The sequence below is a fragment of the Penicillium concentricum genome (genome assembly GCF_028827145.1).
Source record: "Penicillium concentricum strain IBT 3081 chromosome Unknown utg000002l_segment0_segment0, whole genome shotgun sequence".
NCBI lineage: Eukaryota > Fungi > Ascomycota > Eurotiomycetes > Eurotiales > Aspergillaceae > Penicillium > Penicillium concentricum.
Window position 1 is genome coordinate 7,372,364 of NW_026622755.1, and position 22,312 is coordinate 7,394,675.

A 22,312-nucleotide genomic window follows, 5' to 3' on the forward strand; every position below is an offset into this window, starting at 1 on the left:
GCAACAGGAAGGGACGGTGATGGTATGCATGCTTACGACAATAGATAGCAATTAGTTAGTTTTTTTTTTCTCTTTTGGATATATTTGGCCATTTGTCTTCTTTTTTTGAATAATCAAGAAGAGCCCATGAAATACGGATAGTTAAGCCCCCATCAATTGAAGTTCAATAATACTTCTGTTCTTATCAACGTATGGGTTCAACGTTTGACCAACAAGCCTCTGGAGATCCAGATACCAATTCCCTTCTCAGGCTACCAAGCTGACAACTTGCGTTCACTAGTCCTGGTCCTCTATCTTACAGCGGATGTTGCTGGCCAATCAGTTGGCAGTTATATACTCTAGTGCTGATTTCAGATTCTAGCTTTGACGATCGTAATCATTTTCATGAAAGACCCACTTGCGAATCCAAGTGGGAATGTTTCTGCGGATGTCATTCCGTGATCCATGCCAATAGTTCGTATTCGCCTCTCTGATAGGAGCCGGTATCGGAGAGCAAGAGGAGGGTCCGAACAATTGGCAAGCGATTGCCAGATAACATCAAATAATGAGAAGTTTACGCCGTCAGCGGAGCTTGATCTGACACAGATAGGATCCTTCCGACACAAAACCCACCTTGTTAACTGCATCTCAGCCATTGATAATCTCCACTGAAACATCCGATGCAACACCAATATATTCTCACAGAGGGTAATACCAAATTGTACTCCTTGACTCGTTTGGTTGCAGATGATCTTCGGCACTGCGCCTCGCTTTGGCCCTGATCGTGCTCAGTTGGATCCCTGTCTATGTGCACGGTAGCACGTCTTAAGCAAGTGATCGGTCCTTGCCTAGACAACTCGGGAACAAATCCCGCAATTAGCGCGGATCACCCGCACATAAAATACGGTATTTTTACAAATTATTTCAAAAATATACTAATAAATAAAAAATGATGTGAAAACTCTACACCTAATCGACCATATATACTAATGAGTTTAGCCATTTCTCTATTTTCCATAAAACTATCTAGGTAAACACTCCTTTAGGCGATATTTAGATATATATATAAATCCATTTTATAGTATTAGTATTACTCACTATGGATCCAAACCTATAAAGGTGGGATTTGTTCCCGAGTTATCTAAGGTACGGAAAGTGGATCTATTCGGGATACCTGCCCCACTATCAATGGGGCATAGGCAGATCAAGTCCTCTCCATTCACTAACGTATTCGGTAACTGAGCTGGACACGCAAGCGAGCTGAACATTCCAAAAAACCATAGTAAATGCGATATACTACAACTTGATATCTCAACAATGGTACTCTATAGGAACTTCATTTGTTTGAAATTGACATATGGTACTAATAAGCCTTATCAATGGCTATCGACAAATAAGGAAAAGAGAAATGCGTGGTTGTTGAGATAGAAGTGTAGAATATATCGCATTTACTATGGTATTTTGGGGTGTCCAGCTCGGTTACCGAAGACGTTAGCCAGAGACAGAAGGCCACGAAATGTCTATCAGTTGACCAATTCCCAATTCTACTTTTTCACGAAGTTGGGCATTTGCTCCCATTCAGCTCCTTGTTGTCTTAATGTGCACTAGAATAACAATAGAAAATCTATGACGATCGACGCAAGTGCTGTGATATTGTCGGCGGGTCATCAGACAAAGATGGGTTGTCTATTGTTTTACGGTGCGCGAAGACATTCTCGTCTTTAGCTAGTATATCTCATCTTTTCCGGCGCCTTGACTCTTTTTAAGCGTATCGCCCAGTAGAGGTAACCTTCATTTATAGTCTCTTTGAAACCTTCTGGCTTCAAAAGCGGTATGCTCTTCAAACTGGCTCATCTGTCTAGAGCACGAACCTTGAGAACGTATGAGTACATCGACTTTAAACTAACCGCAGAATTACCTAGCAGACAACACTGGAACCTTATGGTTGGAAAAACATTTTACATCAAGTATGAACATGTAGCCCAGTATATCACTCAGTCAATAGTTGCACAACGTTCCCCTAAATTGTATGACGCATTATTTACTTTTGACGCAAGAGCTCCTGGCCAGCGGGATACCTAGATCGGTCCGTCCGTTACACAACCATGGCTGGCATCGCTGACCAGGGCGCAATACTTCTTCAAAGTTCCCTTCTGGTATCTGAGCGGGGGTGCTTTCCACTCCTTCCTCCTCTTATCGAGCACTTCAGTCGGGATATCCAGATCAACCACTTTTTCATCAGCATCAATCACGATCCTATCACCGTCTCGTGCCAACGCGATCGGGCCGCCCTCCATGGCTTCAGGCACGATATGTCCGATCAAGAATCCGTGACTACCACCAGAGAATCTCCCATCCGTGAGAAGCGCAACGTCCTGGCCAAGACCGGCACCCATGATGGCCGCGCTGGGCTTAAGCATCTCAGGCATTCCCGGACCACCCTTGGGACCTTCATACCGAATAATGACAACTGTCTTCTCGCCCTTCTTGATCTCGCCCCGCTCAAGGGACTCAATAAATGCATCTTCGTAGTCGTAGCACTTGGCTGTGCCCTCGAATCGCAGACCCTCCTTGCCAGTAATCTTACCCACGGAACCGCCCGGGGCCAACGACCCGCGAAGGATCTGGAGATGACCAGATGGTTTGATAGGGTTGCTGAGAGGTTGGATAATATCCTGGCCGGCAGGGAAGTCGGGCCATGAGGCTACATTCTCCTTCATGGTTTTGCCAGTGACAGTAATTCCTGAGCCGTCGATCAGGCCCTCCTTTAGAAGGTATTTGAGGAGTGCTGGCGTGCCACCGATGTTGTATAGGTCGTTCATAACATATTTTCCAGATGGCTTCAAGTCAGCCAGGAACGGTGTCTTGTCAGACACGGCTTGGAAGTCATCGATAGTCAACTTGATACCGACAGAGTCCGCAATAGCAATCAGATGTAGAACAGCGTTGGTGCTGCCACCTAGTACGTTGACCACAATCATTGCATTCTCAAATGCTTGACGTGTCATGACATCCCTGGGCTTGATTTCTTCCCTGAGCATTTTCTTAACCACCTCACCGATATTTTCGCATTCGACCAGCTTCTTAGGATCGTCTGCCGGACAACTGCTGCTACCAGGAACGGTCATACCCATAGTCTCAATGGCCGTCGCCAGCGTGTTGGCCGTGTACATGCCACCACAGGCGCCCCTGCCGGGGCATGCATTGCGAATGATATCGAACCGCTCCGTCTCGTCGATCTGGCCGGTGATGAACTGTCCATACGACTGGAACGCGCTGACCAGGTCCAGTTTTTGGCCCTTTGCACTGCATCCGGGCTTGGTACTGCCGCCATAGACCATGATACTAGGCCGATTGGTGCGTCCCATCGCCATCAACACACCCGGCATATTCTTATCGCAGCCCGGTAGCGACACATTCGCATCATACCACTGGGCATTCATCACCGTCTCAATGCCATCGGCGATAAGCTCCCGACTCTGCAAGCTGTATCTCATTCCCGTTGTGCCCATACTGATCCCATCTGACACTCCAATTGAGTTGAATCGCATAGGGACCAGACCCGCCCGGAGGACGGAATCACGCACGATCCCGGACAGGTCGTGCAAGTGCATGTTACATGGGTTACCCTCGAACCACACCGAGGAGATACCGACTTGTGGCTTCGACATGTCCTCCTCTCTCAGGCCGGTGGCATAGAGCATGGCTTGTGAGGCACCCTGGGATTTGGGTTGTGTGATTTTCGAGGAGATTCGGTTGAGGGTCTCGTCGGATTTATAACGACGCCCGATAAGTGGAAGGCGACTGACGATGATTGTTAGTATTTGTCGATTTTTGAGGAGGGAACGAGACGCATTGCGATGGAAGATTGTCACGTACATATTCTCAAACCGAGCTCGTCGGCTCAATCCCAGAGCTCTCGATCGGATACTCGACGTCGCCATGATGCTTGTGGATACCTGTACGAGGAATGAAACAGGTCAAGTGGGAAGAAAAATGAAGAGGAATCAAATCCAGTGTGTTCAAGGCACGAACACTGTAAGAAGGATAATTGTTGTCAAGTAGCTCTGATTTAGAAGACGGTGCATATAATGATATCCGGAGATGTGGCCCAACTCCGGCCTCTCCCTTCATTCGGACCCGGGTATGCAGGGGCATAGTAGTGTTACCCTGCTATGATAGAGCGAGAAGGTCCCCCCTAATGCATGCATCCTGCACGCCACTTTGCTTTTTCTTCCAGTAATGTGAATACCAATAATTTATATTAATTGCTTGTGTGTACACGTGTTTCTGTATTTAATTGTGGAGCGAAGCGGAGCAACTTAATAGAAAAAAGCTTTTTAATACTTGGTAGCCGTCTTACCAGCCCACCCCAGCTGGTTGGGGTGGGTCTGTCCCCCAATACAGAAGTTTCCCAGAAAATAGAAATTGTAAGAATTAGGTATCTTTTATATGGCACACTCATATAAAAGGTACATATGTAAGAATTTTGATTCCTCAGCCCCCTAACTAGTTAAAGGAATAAGAAGATAATGAATAAGTAAGTGAGGTCTAGTTGAATTGATTTAGTACTAAGTTTAATCTTATATATCTTTGATAGAGGATTGATGATAATATTTGGAAAAACCAGGCGTATAGAAATATAAATCTTCAACACTTATAGAATACTTGATATTTCTTCCTAAAAACTACTATAAAAGAAAAAGGACTTTCTGTATACTATATATGCACTCCTATACCTTCCCTAATTGCTTCTAGAGATAAGATGATTCCTATTATACTTTATGCTATATTTATGTACCTTTTATATGGACATGACATACAAAAGATACCATAACTTCTGTATTATGGGAAATTACGGTAGGACGGCTACGGTTTGTTATAAATAGAAGTTAATTGGTTAAGAGCTAGTATTAGTAATGTTTAAAAGATACCTACCTAGGTATTTTATAATGGAGATAAGATAAGAAAGGGGCACGTGATTTGAATTTACCAGACCGGTAGCCTCGGGTGATAGAGCTCCGCTGACCTGTGCTCCTTCCTCTCTTCGGGTTAAATGCTATCCAAGGCAGATATTCAGGCACTCGCAGGCTTCTTTTTGTAATTATGATTCAGGTATCTTAATTTTTCTGCCATACCAAAATAAGGCAGGCATTAAGGCACCATAATATGCATAAAATCCGAAAGTACCCCTGGCCACTATGCCTCTCCGTAAAGAGCCTCCACCCCCGCAGTTTACATACCCGCTTATAGCTATTTTGGGCCTCGGTAAGTTGGGAAGTGTATAAAAGGGCATTGGGAAGCTCTACATTCTTCACCTATCACTTCAATTCCTCATGGCATCTCTTCCACGTAAAATATGGCAGCATCCAGCCCCAGAGTCGACCCAAATGGGTCACTTCCAGCGAGACCTGGAGAAATCCACCGGACGCAAGTTCGACGTGAGTGAAGATTGTTTATGTAAGAAGTACGATATATCTAACATCTTTCAGTCCTTTCATGATATGTACCTATATTCAGTCAAGAACCGTTCTGAATTCTGGGAATTCTGCTGGAAATACTTCGACCTAATCCACGAGGGTTCCTACACAAAGGTAGTTGATGAAGCCGCTCGAATGGACAGCGTACCCGAATGGTTCACCGGTGTACGCCTGAACTTCGCCGAGAACCTACTCTTCTCGCACGTTGCCGGCGACAAAACTGGCAAGGAAGACGACAAGATTGCCGTTAGCGAAGTCCGAGAAGGCGCTGCGCATGAGGTTGTCCATCTCACCTGGGGTGAGCTCCGAAGACGGACTGGAGTCCTAGTCCAGGCTATGAAGGCTCATGGGGTCGTTCGGGGTGATCGTATTGCTCTCTGTGCGGCGAATAGCATAGAGACACTCCTGGTGTTCCTGGCCTCAACGGCTCTGGGAGCTATCTTCTCGTCTAGTTCCACCGATATGGGTACTAAGGGTGTCTTAGATCGACTGGTTCAGATCAAGCCTCGATGGTTATTTATGGACGATTTAGCGGTTTATAATGGCAAGACCATTGACTTGCGATCGAAGATTGAGGAAATTGTTCAAGGAATGGAATCTGAGCCTGGATTCGAGGGAGTCATCGCACTACCTCGATTCTCTTCGCGGCTGGCGGATATCAGTTCCATCCCTAAGACCAAGACTCTAGCGGGATTCCTCGCTAAGGCGGGCGGCAGCGATAAACTTGAGTTCGAAAGAGTTGGATTCCGCGATCCTTTCTTGGTGGTTTACTCGTCTGGAACGACAGGACAGCCGAAGTGTATCGTCCATTCTGTGGGCGGCGTGCTTCTAAATTCGAGCAAGGAGGGGAGATTGCATAGTGATCTCGGGCCTGATTGTGTCACCTTGCAATACACGACTACTGGATGGATTATGTATATGAGTGCCGTGCAGACTTTGCTGTTTGGCGTGCGGGTGGTGTTATATGATGGAAGCCCATTTATTCCAGGTATCACTGCTTTGGTTGATCTTGCAGCGCAGGAGAAGTAAGGGCCATTTTATTGATAAAAGTCTCAGGCTAATCAATTGCAGGGTGACCCACCTTGGAATATCACCCCGGTGGCTGCACGAGTTACAACAGGCTAAGATCAAGCCCCGTGAGAAAGTCAATCTCAGCACTTTACGGGTCGTCACAAGCACTGGCATGGTGCTGCGGGATGAATTGTTTGAATGGTTCTACGACGAAGGCTTCCCATCCCATGCTCGCCTGAATAATATTTCTGGTGGTACTGATATCGCAGGATGCTTCGGAACAGGTAACCCTCTTGTCCCCCTATATGTTGGCGGGTGCGCTGGATGCAGTCTGGGAATTCCCGTGGAAGTTTACGACTCTACTATCGAGGGCGGGGACGGGGTCAAGGGTGTACCCGTGGAGGAGGGTATTCCAGGCGAACTGGTCGCCACATCTGCTTTTCCCAACATGCCCACACTGCTGTGGGGTGACGAGAGCGGCAAGAAGTATCATGATGCGTACTTTGGCAGATTCGATAGTGGGACCACTCCTCCCTGTGTGGGGCTACGGTCGCTAATACTCTACAGATGTGTGGACACACGGCGATTTCGTTTCCATCCATCCAATCACGAAACAGATTGTGTTTCATGGACGTGCCGATGGGGTGCTCAACCCGTCGGGTGTGCGGTTCGGATCGGCCGAGATTTATCGGGTGCTCGAGGGACAATTTTCAAAAGAGATTGGTGATTCCATATGCGTAGGGCAGCGACGACCAACAGATACGGATGAGCGAGTGATGCTCTTTTTACTCATGAGAACAGGGGTAACATTCACACCGGATCTTGTTACACGAGTGAAAAGGGCGATCCGTACAGAGCTGAGCCCCCGCCATGTGCCGATGTTTACCTTTGAGACTCCTGAAATTCCGGTATGTACTTATGTTGGGAAAAGCAAGATCTGTAAAAGTGGGACTGACCCACGTATATCGTCACAGACCACGGTCAACCTGAAAAAGGTGGAGCTTCCTGTGAAGCAGATTGTCTCGGGGAAAATCATCAAGCCCTCGGGTACATTGCTCAACCCGAAGAGCTTGGACTTTTACTATCAATTCGCCAATGTGGAAACTCTGCGCGAGAGTAAGCTCTGAATGGAAACTCTTGGGCCTCTCATTCGACGTGGCTCCATATGAGAGGGGCAGACCGGGTCCATCGGGATCGTCACTTCACTCTGCCAAGCTTTGACCAAGCTTTAGCAACGGGTTCACCCTTGGGAAGTTTTTGTGTATATGAACACATAGTAGTAGTAGAGAGAGAAATTAAATTAGATAGAAACATTAAAGATTCTAATGAAAGGAATAAGAGGTAGAAGTAGAAGAAGTAGAAGTCGAAGAGAGAGAAAAGTGATGGGCTGATTGACTGCGTCATTGACAGCTCCCCGCACGTGGTTATCACCTGCTTCTTCCCCCTCTTATATTTTCTCAATTCCTCAATTCCTCAAATCTTTCCTGCTTTTTCAGATTTAATATTCTGGATCTTAGGTCTTTTATCCTTGACCTTTTATCATTTAATTCACAATGGTTCATCTCGCCAAAGTTAAGAAGGACAATGAGATTGTCGCACCTTCTCACGACATTGTCCCCATTTCTCCTCCGGACATAAATGACTTTGACACAAATGTCTACGGCAGTCACTTTGCTGCTGACCACATGCCCCAGAATGAAATGCCAGAGCGAGAGATGCCCCGCCAGGTTGCCGCTCGGATGATCAAGGATGAGCTGAGCCTGGACGGTAATCCCAAGCTCAACCTCGCCAGTTTTGTCACCACCTACATGGAAGACGAGATCGAACAGATCATGACCGAATCTTTCAGCAAAAACTTCATTGATTACGAGGAATATCCCCACTCCGCCGAGATCCAAAACCGATGCGTGAATATGATTGCTAGACTCTTTAACATTCCCACGGATCCCTCCAGTGACAATGCTATGGGTACTTCAACCATTGGGTCTTCCGAGGCTATCATGCTGGGAACACTGGCTATGAAGAAGCGATGGCAGAACAAGCGCAAGGCTGAGGGCAAGGACTACTTCCGTCCCAATATCATTATGAGCAGTGCAGTCCAGGTCTGCTGGGAAAAGGCTACTCGTTACTTCGATATTGAGGAGAAGTACGTCTACTGCACCGACGGTCGCTTCGTGATCGACCCCAAACAGGCAGTCGATTTGGTGGATGAGAACACAATCGGTATCTGTGCCATCTTGGGTACCACCTACACCGGCGAATACGAGGATATCAAGGCAATCAACGATCTGCTAGTGGAGCGTAACATCGACTGCCCAATCCACGTTGACGCAGCTAGTGGTGGCTTTGTCGCTCCATTCATCCACCCTAAACTTGAGTGGGACTTCCGCCTGGAAAAGGTGGTTTCCATCAACGTCTCCGGTCACAAGTATGGTCTGGTCTACCCCGGTGTCGGATGGGTCATCTGGCGCTCTCCGGAGTTTTTGCCCCAGGAATTGGTGTTCAACATCAACTACCTAGGAGCCGACCAGGCCAGCTTTACTCTGAACTTCTCCAAGGGTGCTTCTCATGTTATTGGCCAGTACTACCAGCTGATCCGCTTGGGTAAGCGTGGTTACCGTGCCATCATGAGCAACCTGACTCGCATCAGCGACTACATGGCTTCCGAGTTTGAGAAGTTGGGCATGGTCATCTTGAGCCAGAGGCAAGGCTTTGGCTTGCCTCTGGTGGCCTTCCGCCTTCCCACAGACAAAGGCCGTGTCTACGATGAATTCGCTGTGGCCCACCAGTTGCGCGAGCGGGGCTGGATTGTGCCTGCGTACACTATGGCGCCACATTGCGAGAAAATGCAGATGATGCGTATTGTCATCCGTGAAGACTTTAGCATGAACAGATGCGATAGCTTGATCCAGGACTTCAAGCTTGCTATCCAGACGTTGGACGCTATGGACAAATCCATGATGGACAAGTACAGGATGTATGTTTTTTTCCCTATATGATTTATTCCCATACTGACAGCCCCATAGGCATATGCAAAGCCACCGCAACCACCCTCGACACGAGTCGCGCACCCACCCTCACTACAAGAACGAGAAGCACTCGCTGCAGGGCAAGACTGGCAAGACACATGGCGTGTGTTAATTTCCTTCTTCAACACGCGTCTTGCTCTTCGGAATATCTTGTGCAAAAGGATCTTCATAGAGAGTAGTTTTGAGGATGAATTATGTCAATTCCACATGTGATTGAAAGAACAAATCAATGATCTAAAGTAGAGACTGGCCATGTACGAGTGAGAGCTTTGCAAAAGACGACCTAACATGCGCTGGTTTAGTGCGGGAAAAGCTGCCAGTTACATGCATATCTATTCGCTAGGTAGACTTCACATTTCGGAGTTGTAAGGAGTATAGTTAGTAATACTTAATACTAGCGCATATATAGAAATTAAAGTCGGGATGAAGTAAGGTCAGGCGAGAATGAAGAGAAAACGAGGCCAATAGTTTGACCGTGCACCTTCCAGTCTAATCTCTTCCCTTTTGGCTCTTACTCTCTTACATCTATCGATTCACCTACATCAAACCATCAAAATGTGGGAAGAGAGGCGCCGTGTTGCAAATCAATCTGCGCCGTACTGTTGCGGATATACTACATCAACAGTGTGCCACTGAGCCCCCCCCCCCCCATCTGCACCTGGAAATAGACCAGGGAATGATCACCGGGATTCCACAGTGGAAATCGGACATCTGAAGCAACATACCCTTTGTTTGCTGTTAGGTGACTGGCCTCCGCTTAGCCTATTCCTAACATGACTTCCCCGGAACCGAGCCTTCGCATAAATGAGTCCTCGTCCTTCATTATTGGAGGCGAAAAGAAAGGGTAGGTTCTCAGATCGGTTTGAAAACAAGCAATTCTCAATGATCTGACAATTCATCTAGAATTATTATTCCATAGCAGTGCCCCGAGAAACCCGATCCTCCCTACTGAAGACGAAAAAGGCCGAGAAGAGAACATGATACTCGAGAGGATGGAAAGTGAAAAGAGCTGGCACAAAAGGCCATGATGGCCCTCACCCTCTCCAAGCGATCTCAGTAGAGATCATCGAAATGGCCTTCCGGGGAGAAGGAAATACATTCAAACCCAGGATTCCAACCTGGAAGCGGTTCAGCAAGGGGAATCGAAGTTACCCCCAGCCATGTCCTTCACTCATGCAATCAACATCTACTCGGACGATATCCCCACCGGCAGGTGTCGATAGGAAGCTCCTCATACCCTGCGTTATCCCTGCTCCCTTTCTACCGGCACATGGTAAAGACCATAATCAGCCCCGAACTATGTAGACCTACCTCTATTACGAGTCTAATATATCAACGAAAAGGATGCCAAAACCGACACCTCCTGCCATCAATGGAGAACTTTACAGAGCAATGGTACCAGCAGCTGCGGCTCTTCTCACGCAACCATCACCATGTACGAGGTGAGGAAGTGGTATAACGAATACGAGATACGAAAAGGAATGCTCAGTCCTGACCAAGAAAGACGCCAAGTCCAAGCCGTGGCCCACAATGTTCTTTCACCATTGTTAGAAACCACGCGTTTACGGCGGTAACATCGCATTCGAGTGCGCAGAGTGTGGCCCGACACCAACTTATGAAATAGATAGTCGCGACATAACTGACGACATGGATGGCACTGGGAAGTTTTCTTGTGATGCTGATAATCCCATTGCCCTTGTCAAGAGACCAACAAATTTTGTTACTGAAGTTCTGGGCATATATCGCTTGTGATGTCATGTATACGTTAGATTTGTATAATATTAACCAGAGCCCTGAATACTTGTGTTTCCTGCCATTCATCCCCCAACTACTCGTTTATTATGAAGGGCATCTCAATTGACCCAAAGAGGAATAACCCTCCAACCCGAAATCGTCCACCGTTGACTTCCAACCCGGCTCAACTTCCTCCAGCCAAGGCAGCCAAGCTTCATCCATCTAAATTAGGCGAAGAGAACGCATCCCTGTTCTTCGTGGGAACGGCAACAACAATCATGTCTGTTCACACCTAGAATAAAATATCATCATGTACTAAATAAAGCAGAGAATGGGCTGGAATACGGATTATGACTGATGTCAGCTCTTAATGGGAAGTCCAATGCTCACAGACTGACCGTCTTAGCCCAACTTCCTCTACGCAGGCGACCGTGTCCACCTGGGCCCAGGCGTGTCAAGTAAGCGCCTCACCGACCCAGCTATCGACCTGCACGACCTCCCTCGGATTGATTTGGTCCTTCTCTCCCACTATCACGAGTAATTCTCGGAGCTCATAGGTGTTGAGCAGGTCATTGACATTGCTAGGGATCATTTTGACAAAAAGGTCGAGGCTTCATTGCGACGTGATCTACCCATTATCACCACACCACATGCGAAGAAGCGTCTCACTTCCAAGAAACAAGACACGTTTATATCCGTGTCCGCACTGGATCCATTTGAACAGATCGAGGTCAACATTGAAGGCACAGAAGGGCCAGACCAGCCCCGACTGCGTGTAACGAGAATGCCGGGAAAGCACGTGCCTCCCAATCGAGTAATAGAGAAACTCAACACACTAGCCAATGCGGTAAGTGCAGTTTCTTTTTCTGGATATTCCGAATTGGACGGCGACCTAATAGACCAACAGTTCCCGCCAACCAACGGGTGGATGCTCGAGCTAGGCCATGGCACCCACAATGCAGACTTTTCCTGCGGTTATCGCATCTACATCTCAGGAGACTCTTTGATGGTAGACGAGCTGCGCGAAATCCCTAAGCGATACGCAGGCCAACGAATTGACCTCATGCTCGCCCACCTCGGCGGCACAACCATTCCTTCTCCCTTAGTAGGAAGACTTATGGAACCGCTAGCGTTGACGGCCACTATTGATGCGGAGCAGGGTCTGCAATTGATTCAGCTGATCCAACCAGACATGACAATCCCGATCCACTATGATGACTATGAGGCTTTTGCGAGTCCGCTAGAGGATTTCAGACGCATTATGGAGGCGGCGGGGTTATTGTACAAGGTTGTGTTTTTGGATCGTAGGGACCAGTATTGCTTTCGAGTTATGACATAGAAGATTTTAATAGTCAGATATCGAGTTTTGTGTCTCGGTACGCGTGTTTGAGTTTAAGCTCAGCCCTGGACGCGTTAGTTCGGGGCTGAGAGAACATCCCACATATTTCGACACTACCGTTCTTGATATGGGGAATGGTAGTTCATACGAAAATTATAATTTACTTCGCCCTCAAGAGCGGAGCCGATTTTTTTTTCCTTTTGCAAGTTTCAGAGAATTTGGGGGCGGTTATAACCGAATATGTGGAATATGACGAGGCTCGTATATTAGCTCGTGTTAATATATCAAAAGTATTCGACCACCCTATATAGGAAATTGGCTTTTTCTTTCAAATCCTTATTTTTCTTTGATGGGAGTTTATATACATTTAGGACTGATATAGACTGGAGTAAAGATGGCTATACTTTATACAATTAATTGACATTGTCACTTTTTTTTTTTTTTTGAATTAGTTACGATGTTTTAACTATTTTATCCATTTACATTCAAAGAGTATACTCGCAAGCCCAAGGTCATTGTTTACCCTAAATATAGAACAACCTCTCCAATCATCGTTTGTTGACCCCAGATCCACCAAATCAGCCTCTCCCCCTCTTCATCTTCCCTTTTTTCTCATCAGAAGCAGTGATGCACCACATCTTTAAAAGGAAGTCGCCTAGGACTCAACATTCTATGCGCAGTACTGAACAGTTGGCCCCCACGTTGACCCCACTGGACCCTGATTCAGACCGGCGCTTTTCACAATACGAGTACTCTGTCCCTGGCCCTGTACAGAATCAGCCTACTTTAAGTCGGTCACAAAGTCAACGTCAGAAATCTTTACGTGACGGACCGACTGTCAACGTGGTCGCCCCTGAAAACTCGCGCAAAAAGGGCTTAATTTCATCTGTCGAGCGCAGCATCTCTGTCAAGGGCAAAACAATCTCCCTTCCCATCTCACAACCTACCTCACCCGGAATTTTAAACCCAGAGATCCTGAACGAGTCCGACGAGTTTCCACTGCGGCATTCCTACTCGGAGAACTCCTCACCGGTGATCGCACCACAATCTCCCCACCAACAATCCCAGGCTCAGCGACCTCCCAGACCTTCCCATCCTGCTCACGCACAAGACAACCCCGAGTGGTCGCAGCAAACCGTGCAACCACTTTATACCAAAATACAGCGATCCAATACCGACCCAACCCTGCTTGAACAGTACGTCCGACCGTCGCCTGCCGATAGTGTCCCCGAATCACCACGATACGCGCCGGAACATATTCATCGGGGGCAGCATTTACCCCCTGCCCAGGACCTGGTATTGAATACCCGGCCCCCATCCCAGCAGACTCACGAGCCGCTTTCCCCGTTACAGTCCGTTTATCCTGACGCCATGCAGTCTTCCGCGCAGGCACAAACCCAGGGTCAATTTCACCAGTTGGACAGACAGAGATCCGCAGGTTCGCCAAAACAGGAACGGAGTCAACAAGATCGGAGTCAGCAGGATCGGAGTCGGCAGGGTAGTGTGTCAAACAACATGCCTGATCCCGGACGGAGCACACCCACCAATACACACCGCCGCGAGGATTCCGGAGAAGTGGACGTGCGGGCATTGATCCAGAAGCACGATGAACTCCGTAAGGATTTTAATTTGGGTTTTTATTTTTTTTAAATAAACTAACAATGAACAGAGGCCAAGTATTCCAAGGTGAAACGATACTACTTTGAGAAAGATGCGCAGGTTCAGCATCTCCAGAACACGGTAGCGCACCAACGGATGGCGGTGTCGCGTACCGTACTTGACGATAATGAATACACCAGCCGATTCCAGCGACTCGATGGAGCGATTAAAGATCTGGCATTCTCCGTGCGCAAAGACTGGCGCTGTATTCCATCGTGGCTGAATGGAATGGTCACCGACGATGCTTTAGCGGTCGGCACGAAAGAAATGACCGCGGTCGGCCGGGCGGTAATCAGCCGATGGCTAGTAGAAGAAGTATTCCAGCGTTATTTCCATCCATCCTTGGATCCGACATTCAGTGTGCAACTGAAGAATATCGAAATGAACCTGCGACGGCAGCGACCGTCATCCGATGAAGACCGCGAGAATGCCTCCGCCAGACTCTCCTACTGGCGTCGCACGACCTTCGACGGATTGACTGATTCCTTAGTTGGACCTGAGGCCGAAGAACATCGCATTGACCTAGTCGAGACTCTAATCGTGGAACTCGCTACCTTTATGGGATCCCAGCTTCACGAAATCGCGCTTCCGGGGCTAGAAGCAAGCGTGCGAATGATCATTGAGAACTCAATCAACATCATCGAAAAAATCCCTCTCGAAGCCCGTGATGTCTGTGTCGATTACTTCCCACCGGGCATCTCCCTCGCCGAGCAATACATGAAGGTCGAAGGCCAATTACCCACACTGAGCCACCCGCCCCCACCACCCTCAGACCAAGAGCAGATAGAGGAGCCTACCGCGACAGAGGGAGATGCCTCATCCGGCTCAACCGTGGGAGCGATGGAAAGCGCCTCACAGACACAGCAAAAGCCCTCGAAGAAGTCCATATTTGGCGGGTTGATAAGCCGCAAGCATGCCGTCAGCGAGAACAGTCGTCCGGCGCCGGCGCCCGGACCGACCGAAGAAAAGAATGAGCCTGTAGAGGTGACTCCGAGCAGCCCGCACATTCGGTTCGCAGCGTTCTTGGCCGTGGAAGTACGCGGCAAGGGCCCTGCAACGGTGCTGATCAAGTCGCCCGTGTGGCTGGTGGAATAAACGGTACATACGTGCAGCTGTATTAGATTACAACCGCAGGTTCTATATCTAAAATGGAGGTTGTACATAGAGAAGGGACAGAGCTGTCACATGCTGGCATGGCGACGAAGATCACTTCAAAGCTAATATCCGTTGATATCCCGAGGCGTTTCAGTTCAGCGGTGGTTGCAGTTGGGGCCGAGTTTCATTTCTTTTTTCTTTTGCCTTACGACTAGAATCTGTGATTCTGCTATGATTGTGCTTTTTTGAGTAGAAATTTTTCCAATTCGATGTTTCTTAGCGGCAGTCTTTGTAGCTCAACTATTCCATTACTTCCACTCCAAACCCAGACACTTTTAATACCTTCAATACCATATACCCTACTGGGTAAAATCAACTCCCTACAAAGGCGGCGGCACCAAATCCAACCCCTCAACCTCAAATTTAAACGCATCACTCCGTGAATAACTCCCAGCAACATCAAGATCAAGTCGTCCACGCTCACAATCATCCAAATCAATACGCGCAATAGCCAACCCATCACCCGCCGCAACAACAGACCGAGACTCAGTAGCTGAAGTTCCAGGCGTGGAATCAGTCACGGCAGCATCGCTACTATCCGGCACGTCATCCGTACAAACTTCCCACAACGGCCCGGCAAGAACCTCTCCAAGCGGGGAGACAATACAACTTCCCCCACGACAAACATATTCCAGTTCCGAGTCTGAAGTAGCTACAGACTGCTTATTATTTGACGAGGAACTCCCCTGGCCCTGTGTCGCCCCCTGTGCCTCACCGTGAGTCTGCGGCCAGACAATCTCATGCGGACCCTCAGAAGTGATGGAAAGTTTTCTTGGATTCTGCGTGGTTTTCGGATCTGGAGCTGTGCGTGTGTTTGAATTTAAGTTCCGAGTTGGGCTTGCACGGGTAATCCACTCCGGTAGCTCGGAGGGACGCACACACTGGTTCGCCGAGAGCACGAAGCACCGGCCTTCTATGCCGACGGTGCGCATGAGCGAGAGCCAGGTATCGCGGGCATCGGCTGTGGGAGCGAGATAGATATTCACATTCTGGGAGTAGAGACTCTGTCGTAGGAGGGGCATGTAGTTTTCCCAGCAGATTGCCGATGCTATGGTTAGTGGGATACCGTTTAGGGTTGTTGTGACTGCGCGGAGGGTTGAGGCCGAACCCTGAGCCCAAATCATGCGTTCGGCGGCCGTCTACGGATGTCAGTATAGAATATCGATGATGGAATAATAGAATAGGGTTCGGGAGAGGAGGGAGACAAAAAAAGAATTAAAGAGGAAATCCATACCGGCATAACCTTCCTCCTCTTCCCCAAAACACCTCTAACAGGATCAACATAAACAACAGCACAATACAAACTACCACCCGCTCTCTCCACCAACCCCGTAACGAAGAAAACGCCAGTTTCCCTCGCAACACGTTCAAGGAATTCCCTCGTCCCGTCACCCCGGAACCTCTTCCCCTCCGCGATCTCGAGCCTGCGTCCAATCCACTCATCGCCGGCTCCGGCGGGCGTATCGCCTAGATCAACGGCTGCCTTGAAGTAGGCGAGGAATTGGTCCCGGCCGCGCGGGTGTCGACTTCCCACTGCGGAGCCGAAGGTGCATGTCCGCGGGTATCCGCCTAGATAGGCTTCTGGGAAGAGGAGGAGGTGGACGCCGCGGCGGGCGGCGAGGGCGGTTGTTCGTTCGAGAGCGCGGAGGGTTTCGGGTAGGGATTCGTGTGTGCGGGATTGGGCGACTGCTACTGTGAGAAAGGGCATTTTGGGTGATATTTTTTGTGGTTAGATGCTATAGTTGGGAGGAGAGAGGTTGAGATGGATGACGATATGGATTTGAGGGGAACCGTGGCTTGGTTGTGGGGTATGGACTTTTTATATAGATCTGTAATATCAATACTCACGTTATGGCATTCGATAGCTGATGGTTTGTACGAGTTGTTCGTCTTTCTAGGGCTTCCATAAAGTCCTAGAAGAGAGATAGTAGAGAGGAAGCAATGCTAAACGACAGGATCTTCAAGCCGGAGATGCCCGTCCGTCTACATTTCTTTTTGGATTTTTCTTGAGAACAATCCACATTAAATGCGAGTACCAAAATCGCTTGTGAGTTTTGTAGGGATCTTTGTCTGCATCTATCCATCGGTGGTGTGCCCTATGGTTACTGTTCCACCAAATCGATGCTTGTATGGCGCCACCGCCGACACATGCGAGAAATATCCTGAGAGGTAGACTACTGAGTATTTTGATCATTAGCTACAGCTCGGCTGCAAGGAGTATGTTGATAATACGATGGGTGACTCGCGCGTCATATGATCTGTGCGCCCAGAGGCAGTTCGCTGATATACAGCTGTTGACTTTTGAACTTGGTTTCAGCCATCATAGAAACAATTTAGAATGAAGCAGGAGCAGATCTGCTGGAAGCGCTTGTTATAAATGATTGGTTGTATACAATTATAGGATGTCACTTTCGCTTGTGATACTAATCTCAAAATAAAAACACCAGAAACAAAGGACTTGAATGGGAAGCCTCCTTGATTTCTAGAATTAAGAGCTATTTGAATATTGTATTCAAGGAGATAATCATAGGATATGAGCCTAGTAAGAAAATGTTGGACTGTTGGGAATGTTAGGTATCGCCGACCAATATTCCACGCACGATAGGGCTTAAAGGTAAGATCAAGTCCGTCATGTTAAGCATCTCCCCCGTCTAGTCATGTTGGAGATGGTCCTTCCCCGATCATTCTGCTGCTAATGACAAATAAGTCTTGACCAATATTGACTCAAGCTCAATATTTGATGACACTATGATCCCGAAATCTAGCAATTACCAAGGGAGCGGAGATCCTCCATGATGCAACGCATTGCTGAATAGATGAATACCACGACGTACCTGTCTATATACCGTCGTGACTAGTTGAATGCTCCCTTTATAAATATATATGGGTTAATTTGCTGCATGGATTCCCTCTGTTTCTGCTATATTTGCTGATCAATTATCAACATAACGATACCTATCTGAGGTCTACTACCGGTCATTGCCGTAGGTAAATATCTCGCATTCATCTCGCCAATGATCGTTACTAATTTATACCACGGTCATTCAAAATTTAGGAACCGGACGAGGCTTAGCAATCTTTTCATACACTGCCATGAACCGCAATAGTGTCTCCTCCTCACCCGCTCTGGCCACCAGGCATAGACCGAACGGCCGGCCGTTGTAGTCAAGTTGGCCTATTGGAACTGTGGCAACAGGATACCCTGATTCTATTAGCAACGGCGTCTCAAATGTACAATTAATGAGCGTTACCTGCAGCAGAAGCATGAACACATAGCGGGGAGTCTCCCGGAGCTGCCAGGATATTGATTTTTTCTTTGTCAAATAGGTCATCCAAAATAGCTCTCGCAGCCCTGCGAAGGTCCTGTTTCAGTTTGTCTATTTTTTCCTTTTCTTCAGTGGCGATCATTGCCCCTTCCAGATCATTCTGCTCGACGAATGCTGCATTGTGTTAGTAGCTCTTCGGTGTAAAATCGTAGGGGCTTGTCCTCGCTGTCAACCTACGAGCTGGAAGGGCCTTTTCGCTGTTCTCTTTATTGAACTCGACGATATCTGCAACGCTTGTTACAGAGCACTCGTCAAAATAGTCAATGAATCTAGGGATGCAGAGATTCCTAAAATCCCAATCTAGAAGTAGTTAGTCCTGATCTCGTCTGGTAGCCGGACTGCAGCAACATACATGCGATTGGCAAAATAGTAGTCGGTAAGTCTGAGGGATCCTTGCAATTGACCGAATATTTCAGAGGACAGCCTCCGTTTCGTAGAGCGGAAACCGTCTCTTCGTACTCGTCTATCTAAAATCAACTGTTAGAGCTGTGAAGGTTTTGATGCAATGAGCGTGACGTACCATTTGCTCAGCTGTACCCTCAAATTGCGTACAAAGGTCTAGGGATAAGCTCCAAACTTTTGGGTCCAGGAAGCCCACCGAAAGACCTTCCCATGAACCCAATTGGGAGGAGGTAAACAGGCGACCGAGTAGAATTTCAGAAAGAACGCGAACGTCAGCTGGCGATTTTGCCATAGGCCCTGGACTGTCGAAAAACTCAGTCATGGTGTATAGCCCAGTAGTATCCTGGACCCCGGTAGTAGGCTTCAGTGCATAAAGACCGGCCCGAGTTGCTGGGGTCACAATAGAACCTATGGTCTCGGTGGCCATGGCAAGAGGGCTAAATCCAGCGGCTACAGCGACCGCAGAACCAGTGGATGAGCCCCCAGGAGCCCACTCAGTATCAGTACAAATGAACAATATCTGTAATTTTATGCACTCACCGAGTGGCCAAGTATCTTCTCATTATCCTTTATCTTCCCAACATACGGCGACAGAGTTTGACCGCCGTGAGCAGACCAACCGGGCATCATCATGGTCATTTTCATGCCAGCGAATTCCTAGAACAACAGTCAATCCAAAAAGGTTCCCTAGAAAAGCGAACGTCCACTGACAGTCATATTAGCCTTTCCCAAGATAACCATCCCAGCGTCAATCAGGCGCTGAGTGATGGCTCCGTTCTTTAACGCTTTGGCTCCAATGAATGCATATGATCCAGCTGTGGTGCTCATACCAAGCTCCGATGCTGTGACAAAGCTGTCTTTCAAGATTATGGGAATTCCATGAAATGGACCCCGGATTTGCCCTTTCTGGCGCTCCTCATCCCGAGCCTTGGCGGTTTCGAGGACCTGGTCCCGCGGGGCAGGCGAAATCAGCGCATGGAGTGTAGACTCATAGCGATGGATCTGTGCCAAGTAAGCTTCCACAATATGAACACTCGTGGTCTTTCTCTCTTCGAGTAGCCGCTGCAGGTCAACCGCGTTGGTCGTGAGGACGTTGATAGTCATTTCTTTCCTGAAGCTTGAGATTTGGAGGAGGTATGGGGGAAAACTTGAAGTTAGGTGCAATCTGTGGGTGATATTAATTTTTAGCGTAGTGCAAGCACGTGTCTAATCAATCCTTCCAAAACTGGATCTTGCCTGGTCTCCAAGTATCAATTCTCATAGCCTAAGAGTGCCTAGGTAGTTAAGATAACGCATGACTACTTCGTGATTTGAAGTTTACAAAAAGTGATCGCCCATCCATTACTATGTATGTAGAACTTTCATTTAGCTCCCTGTCCTCTTAACTACTTTAACAATTGAAGCTACTTTTCCACAGTATCGAAGACAGAATGCAACTTCACCCAGTCGACCAGCTTCGAATATTTTCGACACTTATGCGGAAAACCTCTGCTCTCCACCTTCCCACCTTGACTGATTACCAATCAATATGGAGTAACATCACTTTGACACGCTGGAGTGAGGAGCATGGGTTCAAGTGAAGAGACAAACTTGGAGCCGACAACCGCCGCAAACACGTTTCATCCGATTATTCGTGAGCACACTTGAAGAACAAGAAAGAAATGGAGAAAATAAGATAAAGGCATGATAAAAAGAGATGATATAGTGTATAAATTGTACTTTTGCGCTTGACAGCCTTTAGGTCATTGATCAACGGTAACCCAGGAGGTGAGGAATTGGAGGCCGTATCATCGAAGGCATCGTCACCGATGGAGGCAATTTGTTGGTATCGGAGAGGCCTGAGAAATTTGCTCAGATCTAACTCCCACATTTCAGCATGTGTAACAGTGTGGATAGCAGGTGAAATCTAGTTAAATTATACCCTAATAACGGGTAAAGAAGGACACAGCAAACAAGTCCTAGGCACGAGAAATGAGAAATTTTCTTTTCAACACAGGAATACATCACTCTGATTCCAAGCATTTCGTGGCGAAGAGACGGTTAATCTGATTTCTAGAGCGGGGTGCTATGCCCCCTGCACGGAAGACCGACGGAGATACCAGATGTCTACGACAGACCATAATAAAAGATAGGAAGAAATAAAAGTTGGTACATGATCAAAAATAATCTTTTTGAGATCTATATCTCCGGTAACAGCGTATTAATCTTGTACCGACTAAATTAGGTAGACTACTCGATACAGGCTTCATTACCAAGCGTTTCATGCATATGCATTTCCATCTTTTGGAAGTCTGGATGCATTGCAACAACATCCACTTGGTTAGCAGAGCGAATGGAATGATAATATCTGCCAGTGATTCAAGTCGGCCTTAGCCTCGAATAGATATCACAGGATAGATTGTGTTACTTGCTCGAGAGCCTCAAACACAGCATCAAAGACTGTCTCGTCAGCGCCTTACAGGTCTGCCAATGGATTCTGACCACAAAAACAGCGACATGGGCAGGACGTTTCGTCTCATCCTTTTCACCAAGTTTTATGTACAACTCCGAGGCCTATGATAGTCGACCTCTCACTTCTTCCCTTGACGGTCTGAGAGGATATGCTTCTTTTGCTGTCATGAACTACCACATACTCTAGGCCTACCAGAATATCGTTTTCTACGGCTATGACCTTCCCCAAGAAGGATTAGCAAGTTCATGTGCGCGACCTGAGGATTCCCATGCCAAAACCAACTGGATCATCCAACTACCCATTTTCCGACTACCCTTCACAGGGACATGGGCAATCTCAGTTTTCTACATTATTTCCAGCTTTTCTCTGTCCTACAAGCCGCTCAAAAAATCGCGGGAATACCCTCTCGGGTTTGCTAAAGGCACAGCCGCGGTGGCATCGGGCTTTCTGCACCGTCCCATTCGGTTGTTTGGTCAGCTAGCTCTTTGTACCTTTATTACGATGCTCGGACTGGGAGCCCATAATCAATGAAGCTCTGGCGACTCCTCTTCCGAGCTTCAGCTCTCAGCTGACAGACTGGGCTCACCAAACATGGAGAATATTTTTCGTGTTCTGGTAGGGAGGTATCCATAACCACTACGACGTGCATCTTTGGACCATCCCAGTTGATTTCAGATCGTCTCTCGCCATTTTTCTCTTTCTTCCGATGTATATGACCATCAAATTCTGGGCTCGCCGACCACTCA

General features: G+C 47.7%; 8 protein-coding genes across 8 annotated transcripts; 5 read left to right on the top strand and 3 right to left on the bottom strand.

The window, feature by feature from the left end:
• Positions 1–2,057: 2,057 nt before the first annotated feature.
• Positions 2,058–3,923, bottom strand: N7517_006519 (dihydroxy-acid dehydratase; the record flags this gene model as incomplete). The annotated part of the gene is made up of 2 exons (XM_056724249.1): positions 2,058–3,783; positions 3,859–3,923. The coding sequence occupies 2 exons, from the start codon at positions 3,921–3,923 to the stop codon at positions 2,058–2,060; spliced, it is 1,791 nt and encodes a 596-aa protein (XP_056580499.1).
• A 1,392-nt stretch (positions 3,924–5,315) lies between these two features.
• N7517_006520 (acetoacetyl-CoA synthase) lies at positions 5,316–7,597 on the top strand (the record flags this gene model as incomplete). The annotated part of the gene is made up of 5 exons (XM_056724250.1): positions 5,316–5,420; positions 5,472–6,484; positions 6,531–6,988; positions 7,038–7,378; positions 7,445–7,597. 5 exons carry the CDS (start codon positions 5,316–5,318, stop codon positions 7,595–7,597), a joined length of 2,070 nt encoding a protein of 689 aa, XP_056580500.1.
• A 426-nt stretch (positions 7,598–8,023) lies between these two features.
• On the top strand, positions 8,024–9,611 carry N7517_006521 (glutamate decarboxylase; the record flags this gene model as incomplete). The annotated part of the gene is made up of 2 exons (XM_056724251.1): positions 8,024–9,447; positions 9,497–9,611. The coding sequence occupies 2 exons, from the start codon at positions 8,024–8,026 to the stop codon at positions 9,609–9,611; spliced, it is 1,539 nt and encodes a 512-aa protein (XP_056580501.1).
• A 661-nt stretch (positions 9,612–10,272) lies between these two features.
• On the top strand, positions 10,273–10,527 carry N7517_006522 (uncharacterized protein; the record flags this gene model as incomplete). The annotated part of the gene is made up of 2 exons (XM_056724252.1): positions 10,273–10,343; positions 10,419–10,527. The coding sequence occupies 2 exons, from the start codon at positions 10,273–10,275 to the stop codon at positions 10,525–10,527; spliced, it is 180 nt and encodes a 59-aa protein (XP_056580502.1).
• Positions 10,528–11,340: 813 nt separating this feature from the next.
• On the top strand, positions 11,341–12,572 carry N7517_006523 (MBL fold metallo-hydrolase; the record flags this gene model as incomplete). The annotated part of the gene is made up of 4 exons (XM_056724253.1): positions 11,341–11,490; positions 11,640–11,691; positions 11,791–12,080; positions 12,141–12,572. 4 exons carry the CDS (start codon positions 11,341–11,343, stop codon positions 12,570–12,572), a joined length of 924 nt encoding a protein of 307 aa, XP_056580503.1.
• Positions 12,573–13,244: 672 nt separating this feature from the next.
• On the top strand, positions 13,245–15,326 carry N7517_006524 (uncharacterized protein; the record flags this gene model as incomplete). The annotated part of the gene is made up of 2 exons (XM_056724254.1): positions 13,245–14,187; positions 14,242–15,326. 2 exons carry the CDS (start codon positions 13,245–13,247, stop codon positions 15,324–15,326), a joined length of 2,028 nt encoding a protein of 675 aa, XP_056580504.1.
• Positions 15,327–15,706: 380 nt separating this feature from the next.
• On the bottom strand, positions 15,707–17,094 carry N7517_006525 (nitrilase; the record flags this gene model as incomplete). The annotated part of the gene is made up of 2 exons (XM_056724255.1): positions 15,707–16,525; positions 16,621–17,094. 2 exons carry the CDS (start codon positions 17,092–17,094, stop codon positions 15,707–15,709), a joined length of 1,293 nt encoding a protein of 430 aa, XP_056580505.1.
• Positions 17,095–18,430: 1,336 nt separating this feature from the next.
• Positions 18,431–20,218, bottom strand: N7517_006526 (uncharacterized protein; the record flags this gene model as incomplete). The annotated part of the gene is made up of 7 exons (XM_056724256.1): positions 18,431–18,588; positions 18,638–18,826; positions 18,890–19,012; positions 19,065–19,179; positions 19,233–19,607; positions 19,655–19,771; positions 19,826–20,218. 7 exons carry the CDS (start codon positions 20,216–20,218, stop codon positions 18,431–18,433), a joined length of 1,470 nt encoding a protein of 489 aa, XP_056580506.1.
• Positions 20,219–22,312: the final 2,094 nt, after the last annotated feature.